Source organism: Chaetura pelagica, unplaced genomic scaffold, assembly GCF_000747805.2.
Source record: "Chaetura pelagica isolate M959 unplaced genomic scaffold, ChaPel_1.0 scaffold142, whole genome shotgun sequence".
Lineage (NCBI taxonomy): Eukaryota > Metazoa > Chordata > Aves > Apodiformes > Apodidae > Chaetura > Chaetura pelagica.
Window position 1 is genome coordinate 3,728,222 of NW_009952973.1, and position 9,632 is coordinate 3,737,853.

Consider the following 9,632-nt stretch of genomic DNA (forward strand, 5'->3'; position numbering starts at 1 on the left):
GTTCAATTGATGGTCCTGAGTTAAACTGTGACAGAGTCTTAACACAATTGCTGCTCAGCCCTTCACCATCAGAAATTGAAAATGGAAGTTGGAAACTGATGCCTCTTCCAGCAAGCCCAGCAACCAGTGGGACAGAGCTGACTGTATGGTGGTGTGCTTCTCCATTACCTCCTGCCTACTGCCATCCATTTCCTGATACTGGGTGTAGTTATAACAGCAAGGAAAGGGCAATGCACTAAAATGCATCGAGCAGCAAGTGTATTTCACATTTTGTCACAAAATTGGAATGAACTTGAGCTGAACCCCTCAGACATGCAGACCCAAATTTTAAAAAGGTATTGTGGAAGAACATGCAATCAGCTCTTTGCAGACAGATTTTAGTGTGCCTAGCTGTTACAACAGGCTTCAGGAGAGATGAAAAATGTCATGTTTGGTTTCCATGCTTTACAATGTACTGAGGTATATTGCTATTGTACCTCACAATGAACCCTTGCCCTACCTTATGTAATTCAATTTCATTAAAAGGTCTGTGGCAAATTTATCTAGTGCTTATATAATCACTTCTTTGAAGTGTGTGAATGAAGCTGTTATTTTTTCAAAGAGTATCTGTCTGTCTAAAATTTATTTTAACACACTGTGGGCATGAAGCTAGATGAGAGAATGTATATATTCCCTTAAAAGTGTTTACTTAACCACAATAAAAGGTTATGTGGATTTCTCAAGTGCACTGAGTTACAGTACCTGTTATAATGTGAACATTTAAACACTCCTTCAACTTGGCTTCCACTCATGTATCATGTTTGACATAACAGCCAAAGTTCTTTTGTCTAGCACTAGCTCAGGAGGAATGGAAGGCTCTGCAGTAGCACAAGAATGCAAAACACTAAAATAAAAACAAGGGGAGAAGGAAGACAAAGGGACAAAAAATATAGATGCAGGTAGGTCTATGGTAAAGTATTTCAAACGTGTGCCTTCACTGGCACATAAAACTGAAGAAATCCACATTCACACCAGCCTGAAAGTAACTGTTCTGCAACTGGCAACGCAACTGTCTGGCATCTTCTGGGACATGTACTGAGTACCACAGGAAACCCTCTTTCCCAAAACAGTATTTCAGCTGCATGCTGCTCTCAAAGTCAACAAAACTAAATTCTGGTTGAGGCACTTAAGTGTGGGCACAGAATAAAACAGGGTAATTTTAATTCCAAGGCACCTTGGAGATCCTGCTAGGAGTGTAAGTTTCATAGTGGCTATTACAATAGGAAAGGGCTGTTGCAAAACTCCAAATGAGGAGCAGGAAAATAAAGTCACATAATTATACAAGTAAAGTATCTACTATGGACTATAGTTGGATTGTGACTCTTTTCTTCTTCTGAAGTAGACTTCATAATATGGTCTAATGATTATGCAGAGACTTCTGAGGGAAGTGATGGAATAATATTTTTGCACAGCAAAATATGTTTTATTTTTAATTATGTTTAATATTATAAAAGAATTTAGGATTATATTTAGACATCAGAGCCTCTGAACTTGGTGTTTCTTCTTTCCTGGCTAGAAGTTTTTGGAAGAATTTTATCCAGGGAAAACATCAGACACAGAAGTTCTGTGGAATTTAGTTTGTCTAAATATAGTTTTTTTCATATGAATTATTAAGTAGGAGTAGAGGACAATACTCTTCTCTACACGAAGTAACATACACTTTTAATTACATTTTCATTTAATCTAGATATAAACTGATGCTTGCCTATGAAAGCAGGACAGTAATCTAGCTTTTATGCTGAAATATTGCAAAAATAAAACTAATCTAATTATAGGATCAAAGAGTTTGAAAAAGCCCAAACATTTTAGGGCATGCACTTCCCTGAAACATTTCTTAAAAAGGTTTTTGGATGTAGCAAACATTCTTCCAGAAGGAATAATATTAAAAAAAAAAAAAAAAAAGGTCTGCTTTCTCTATATATTGAATAGACTTAACAGTTGTCATCTCAACTGGACCTATTTTCTGCCTCAGTCTATTACATTACACACTCAGTAATTTATCTAAGGGTAGTCTCTTACAGATAAATAAGGCAATACCATGACATTTATTTAGTGGAAAAATCTATTTCAGCATCTAATTAGAAGTCTTTAAAAGTTAATTTAGTCTGACAGTTTCTTTCTAGGATATGTCTTGTGAGAAGGGTTTTTTTTTGTTTAAGCAGATGTACCCAACACTTGCATTTTAGTTTCTGTAAGGTTTCACAAACTAAATTTACTTTTTTCCACACTTACTGTATACTTATGGCATACATATGCAAAATACTGACTCGAATTTGGAAAGTGTTACATGGCTATCTGAAAGGCATGGATCATTGCTAAAAGCTTTTAAAGAGATTTCCTCCTCTTTGACTCTCAGTTTAGTGGCTGTGCGCATACCTGTAGCAACATGGTAGAATGGTTGATTTTTAGGCTCTGATCCAGGAATCAGCTGTCAAAAACTTTAAGTTACAAAAGGTTTTACTTCCTTCCTTCTTTTGTTGATCAGTTGATAATGTAGTTTACATTTGTCAACAGAGAAGTCTATTCAGTTATCCTCATATGTTTTCATTGTTATGCTGTGTGGTGGGCAAGGAAGGAGATACTGCCTGCATGCTATCCATCCACCTGGAATCCATAAACATGACATAGCGGGCAGCATCTGGATTATACATGGAATGTCAAATGTAGATGGAGGAAATAGCTCCACAACTTTTGAAATACATAATCTACATCTGATTAAGCTGACTACTGCATGATCAAACAGACATTTAATCAGGTATAATGGAAGCGAAACATTTAGCTAATTGCTTGTAATTCATTTAGTGAAGAGACTGGAACAATTCTAAGGAAATAAACCAATGGCTTACATGATACTGTAAGTCTATGAAACTATCTACTCCAAACAAAAAAGAAAGGTTTGCCCTCCATAAAAAAATAAAGCCAGAAAGTTAGGTTATGTCAGCCAGCCAAGGCGCTCTGCTACTTTGTGGAAATAAAGATCTCCCAGGTTCCCTACAGAAACTACGCTGTGCACTTCTATTTTATTTCCCCTTTGTTACTTCATCCTGCTAAACTATTTAAAGTTTTGAGTTCAGTTATTGTCCTTTTTCAGATAATATAATTATGAGAATAGCTAAAAACAATGATCTCTGCTATATTTCCAACATACTCCTTTCTTGGAACCAAAATGTAGGCTGACGAATGCTCTTAATTATTGTTTCTGTATGAAGAAAACATAACCAAAGAAAACTGCAAGGCAAGACAGAAGAGTAATTTACCTCTTGATTTCCTCCCATGAATGTATGCCTTTCCAAGAAGTTGCCACGTTGGCCTGTACAAATCTTCCAAATCCAGTTGCCACCGATCTGGTTCAAGGTACCGAATAAGTTCTTCCACGGTACTAAATCCAGCCACAGCATTGTTTAATACATCTAATGGTAAAGCTGACGGGGGTAGCAATGATGGGCTAGGTGCTTCTGTGTGGTGCTGCAATCAAAGCCAAGAGAAAGTACCAGTCAGAGGGTTAATGGATCTGCTTTGATGAAGTGCTGTACTTTATGAAGTTGCATAGCTGGGAAAGTTTATAAGTGGCTAGCTTGTTTCCAATGTGCAGTTTACCTAGTAAGACAAATGACAAAAGTCAAAAAGTACCCAATTACTCTTCAGTGATAAGTGTAAACAAACTTCCACTAGACAGTTTTCCCACTTCTCACATTTTTTAGCCTTGAAGATAGCTTGCCACTATACCTGTTCTTTGAAGAAGTTCACTGAGTGACAGAAAAGATTTTAGCAAAAGAACAAAGAGTGATTTGAAAAATAGCCCCATTACAGGCAATTACTGTAACTTTCTAGAAAGCTGAGGAAACACACATTTCACATGCTTTCTTACGAAACTTAGCCACAATCTTTGCCTTCTTGTCTTTCAATGTAAAATATGAACATACACTAGTACAAAGATAGTAAACATCCCCACTCTTATCTATAGATGAAAAAAAGCAGCAGATGTGTTTCATGCAGCATGAAGAATTACATTTCTGGTTAAGCAATAATCATCAGACTAATAATATCTGGCTTTACTATAATTATTTCTCCCTTAAGAAGCCAAAAGAATGTTCCCAAGGATATCAAAATTACTTAAATACTGAAATTGAGTAGTGAAAAAGTCTATGTACTTTCTCACAGCATAAGTCTCTCTGATGAACTCACTGGATCAGGGGTGCTCAGTGACAGGCAAGTCAAGCAAAGTGAGACTTCTGGTTTTGCTTACTCTACAGTCTGTTTAAAAATTCTGAATCAATTTGTATTTTCAAAAGAATAAAAACAGGTGGGAAGGGAAACCTATGCACAAAGTTGCTGCTGCACCACCGTTAAGTTTCTTTAGGCTTTTGTACAGGCAGACATGACTACAGACATTACGTCCATGGCAATTTATCTGGACCATGTAAGAAGGATGAAGAAAAGTTTGAATATACTGCTGATTCATTGGATGAGAAGGACAGGAAATCCCAAACTTAAATGCACAATGCTAAATGCATTACTGCTGTCAGATGTGGTCCATACAAGATTTAGGGAAAATTTATTCACTGTAAGTACAGTCAAGTTTTGGAAAATGTTGCCCAGACAGGCTGCACAGTATGGAGGATGATGGATAAAGCCCTGAGCAATGGTCTGACCTCAGAACTGACCCTACAACTGAGCAGAAGGTTAAGCTAGAGACCTCCTGACTTCCCTGAGTGAATTTTCCTGAAACAACCCTACAAAGTAATATTAAGAATGATGGACTGAATGTTCCTCCAGTAAGTAAAATAACATGCTTCTTGTTCCTCCCCTGTACAGTGCCTGTTAGTACTGCACAACATTTACATAGATATATATTTATATATGTATTTATGTGTATGAATATATATTTATATTTTAAAATCCTCATACCACTTGGTGTCAAAATGGCACTCTCAATACTCTAATGAGAAGTATAAATACTTAATTTTTTCCATCAATAATGTAAGGTACTGTATTAATTTACCTTTTCAAAATGTTATTTATGAGAAATGTAACAGTTATGCAGAAAAAAGTATTTCATGACATAATTTGTGCAAAAATGCATACTGAACAGCAATTTTCTAAAATATATATGCCTGAGATAGCTGTATTTCATACCAATAATTATATCTTCCTTTCTGTGATCTCAATTCTATTAAATATGCATTTTTGGTTTCAGCCAAATGTGTGGTTGAAAGGGCAGCAAATAGAAGTAATTACCATGTCCTTCCTATTTTTTGCTTCAAGGGTTTTTCTCTCTCTGTCTTCAAGAAATTCAGTCACTAGAATGATTTGTGCTGCTTTTTAGCTAAGCATCTTGCAAAGATAGTACAAAACACAGATCTAGAGTACTGCTAGTATCAACTTTATCATATTTTCATATTTCTAATCTAGCAGCATTTCCAGTAGAGTGGAATAGTTTCTTCCCATGAATGTGGATTTCAAAACTGAAAATATTTCTTTTCCTCTTCTGTCCACTGGCCACAAGAAAATAATAACATGTTGATACATCTATTAGGTTATGATAATAAAGCAACATATTCCAGTCTATAATTTAAATATTTGCTTTTTGCAAAACATACTACTCAGCAATTTTCAAAATAGTGCTGTGACTCTATAATTCAAATAGTAAAAAAAATAAATATTCCATTTTTTCCTTGTTTTTCTCCACAGTGATGTATTTGTAACAGTCACATCTCCTGGTTTGAACGTGTAAGGTTTTGCGAAGGTGAAAAACAAAATAAGGATCAAATGGTAGAAACAGTACTTGAAGCAAAAAAAATTAAAAAAACCTCTATTTTTTTTCCAGCTGAAGAATTTACTTCAGTGTCCCACTTCTACTGGGATTTTTTATTGCAAATGAAATAGATGGATTCCAGATGGAAATCCATTGGTCTAGAATCTATTTCCATATTTACAATTTAGAACATGCATGCTTAGTAATACACATACAGGAACTAACCCATCGATTTGTGTTATTCTGGATTCAGCAGGCATTTGCCTGAGTTAAAATGTTATGAGGGAATGGTGAATCATTGCACTTAATGGTAACACAATTAAAGTTGTCATCACTTTCTAATCATTCTTACAGCACGCCAAAACATAAAGAAAAAGAAACTGAAACAGTAAAATTGCACAACTTCGAACATGAACATTTTAGAATAAAGTAGAAAAATCTCAAGATATAGAATGTTTTCCCAATAAGCTCTTAATTTATTAAATTTAAATTACAGTTAAAATGTACCAAAGATTAAAGAGAATTTATATCATTACGCTACAATTTATAACATAATAACATTTATGAAATCTCAACTCAATAAATTGTTTATATAAATGGTAATTCAAATTATCCTCTACATTGCTTTTAATTGCTAATGGGTGCTACTTATTTTAGAATGTAAACCTTTTGGACAGAAATTCCAGGGCAGCATAAATGGTACTCCTTCCTTTGGGTAAAATTATATCTTGGAATTTTATACATTTTATCATTTATCTTGGTTTTCTCAAAGTTGGGGAGTTTTTGTGTGTTCTAGAGGCAATGTTTACACCTGCAGTAAGGTTTTACACTTGGAGAAGAAAAAGAAGAAATTACTTAATGCAAGAAATTAAAACTCAACTTCCTTGATGGGACATACCTCTTAGAACCAGAAAATATGTAACTTCAGCATAACTCTGAAACACAGCATCATAGTTACAACTTCAAAATGCTGAAATACTCCTTAATTGGAGCTTTGCCTCACTTTATAGCAAGGCTACCAATTCTACTATAATTTCTTCCAATTAAATAATCCTAGATAAAAAAACCATGTGCCTAGAGTTTAATCTACATCTCTCCTGACATGGCTACTCTGACCTTTGCTTCTCCCTGCATGCCTGACACAAACTGATGTCAAGCTAGTGCCTGCACAGTGCTGCCAACAGCAGCACTCTGTAGGTCTCAGAGATGCAATATCACTGCAGAACAGTAATGTGAAAGCCTCACAGGAGGACCACCAATAAGGTCTAGCTGTTTTGCTGTGCAGTGTTAATGGAGACAATGGGCATGATCTTAGAATTAAATTGTCATTTTTCAACTGTGCATCTATTCTATAGCTGGCATCACCTAACCTATTCCACAGAACTATATAATGTCTCCCCTAACAGATGAGGTAGCACATAATTTACCTTAGATATAACAGACATCTCATTATTTGACAGAGGAGACATAACCCAAGACAGCAGACACTTGCTTAGGTATAGCAGTTATCTAAAATAGCTTTCCTGATGGAGATCACTTACAGGGAACTGATGTTCTCCAAGCTTTTCTACAATAAATACTAAACAACAGTAAACACTTTTTTTTCTACAATATAGCACATTCTCAATTAATGTTTTAGTCTCGGCACCACCTTTCTTATTTATTTTTTTTCTTAAGCATAAACACAAGTTCTGTATTTTAATGTGATTCCTCCAGTAAACAAAACACTCCACAGTTTTTTGTTTTGTTTTGTTTTGTTTTTTCCCCAGGAAACAATATTTATTCTTTATTAAGAATATTTATATATTCTTATTCTTTAATAAGAATAAATATGCTTAAAAACAAGACAGAGCCAAACACTTGCATCTTTACTGTTAGTTAAAATTATGCAGGATGAAAACCAGATCAGAAAACATAGGGCTTCTGCCACTCTGCAGAACTGCCAAGAATGACAATTAGTGTTGGATCAAACACAATTTTCATTAGATCTGTTTGTATTTTTTTTTGTATGTGTACTTCATTCTATCAAAACAAATACCTTACAGAAATCCCCTAAGATATTTACAAGTCTAAAAGATAGGCAAACAGACCAAATTCAGGCAACAGTTTAAGATATGGGCTTGGAAAAAAGGAAGGAAATAATATAAGGACTGACTTGATAAAACTATCTAGCCCTGAAGATTACACAAAACAACAGTACCCCAGAAGAAACTTAGGCAGTAAAATGCATCTTAGGGTGCTCACAATGTTAGATGTGCCCTGTTCAAGGAATCGCATCTACTCTTCTTTCTCAAAGGGAAAGGGCAAGGGCAGGACATTCTAATATGTAGATTAAGAGGATGACCATCAGTGGAACAGTAAATCTGAACAAAAAATTAAACAATTTAACTTGAAATTATCTAGTTGAAGCTCAAACCTAGGGGATTATTTACTATGCAGCCTAACCTGAAGACTTGTGATGAATTTCTTGTTCTGACACATATTTTCTCTATGATCCTAAGCATAGTATTTAGACCACAGTTTCATGGTATAAAGTACCTGGCAGAAGCACCTCCTTGCTATGCTACCATGACCGTGTATGTGGCTGCACCATAAACAAGAAGTAACCTTTCTGAAACAGAGTATTTCTGACATTCCCTTTTTCTTTAACCCTTTTCCCCTTTTTCTTTAACCATAATCTTATTCATAGTGCAGACCCCCAACAACTCAGCCATCACAACCAAAAGCACAGTGGCTGCTAACAAACATTTTTAGATTTGCTCCAGCACTTGGAATTTAGTGTGGAGGTTTGTAACACAACCTTGTCAAATCTGTAAAATGAGCATAACGGCAATTTCTTGATCTCACAAGTTCTGTGAGAGAATGAATACAATGAACATTTATTACATGTTCATTATTGGTTTATCTGAAGAATCCAGAAGTATTTTAGATAGATGAAGGTTAAAAAGGTGGATATGAGGCTGCATATTACAACCTTTCCTGTTCTGCCACCACTCGTTTTGCCCTTGGACTGAATCTGCTCCAAGGATAAATGGTTCAGAACAAAACAGGACTAACCTACAATCTATACAAGATCAGCTCTTACGCACTGTCACAATCTAAGCAAAACCTTCCCTTTGCTCCTGTGTCATAGGATAGGACTGTCAAGGTACTGACACTACCCTCTTCCAGCTAAAGGAGGGGTAAGAAGTAATTTTGTTAGTTTGCTGCAGCCAAGAGTGAGGAATTTAAAGTTTAACAACGCAATTACTGAGTTAAGACTGCAACAACAAAAATATGAGTCAAATACTTGGCATGACAGGACACTTACAAGTAGTGAATGTCTAAAATAATTCCCTCGCCACAAAAGAAATCCCTGCTTTTTTTCATTCTTTGTCTTAAAGAAAAAATTGTAAAGCAGATTCTGCGTGAAAACCCATTCATTAGCTGGCACAGTTTGAAAATCAAACTAGAAGAGACTCTATAACAAAGAAACCCTCAGAGAAAGCTACCTTTCTCTGAAAACCAACTAGGATCGGTACTTTGAAAGAAATAACTTTTTTTTTTTTTTCTAATGAAATAGCCTGTGATTATTTTTAATTATACTGGAGCACTACAAGTTGTGTGACTTGGACTAAGAGATATATTCTTGAAACTAATAGTACATGCACATTACATGACTCTTGTAACACAGTAAAGAAAGACTGTTTCTTTACTTCATAATCACAGGTAGCCCTCTGTGAAGGACCAGGTATTTCCTTACACGAACATGAAATGTCCTTTGAGTCAGCCGACAAAACTGACTTAAAACGGCGTCTCCACGTGGCGCTGAACCCCCTCTGTGTGTGTGTGGGGGGGG

At 35.5% G+C, this 9,632-nt stretch overlaps 1 protein-coding gene across 1 annotated transcript in view; it reads right to left on the reverse strand.

The window, feature by feature from the left end:
- Positions 1–9,632, reverse strand: part of PDGFC (platelet derived growth factor C) — a 54,542-nt gene that overhangs the window by 3,841 nt on the left and 41,069 nt on the right. The window contains exon 4 of the mRNA XM_009995990.1: positions 3,297–3,504. Coding sequence (XP_009994292.1) covers positions 3,297–3,504 — 208 coding nt within the window. The remainder of the gene's footprint in view (positions 1–3,296; positions 3,505–9,632) is intronic.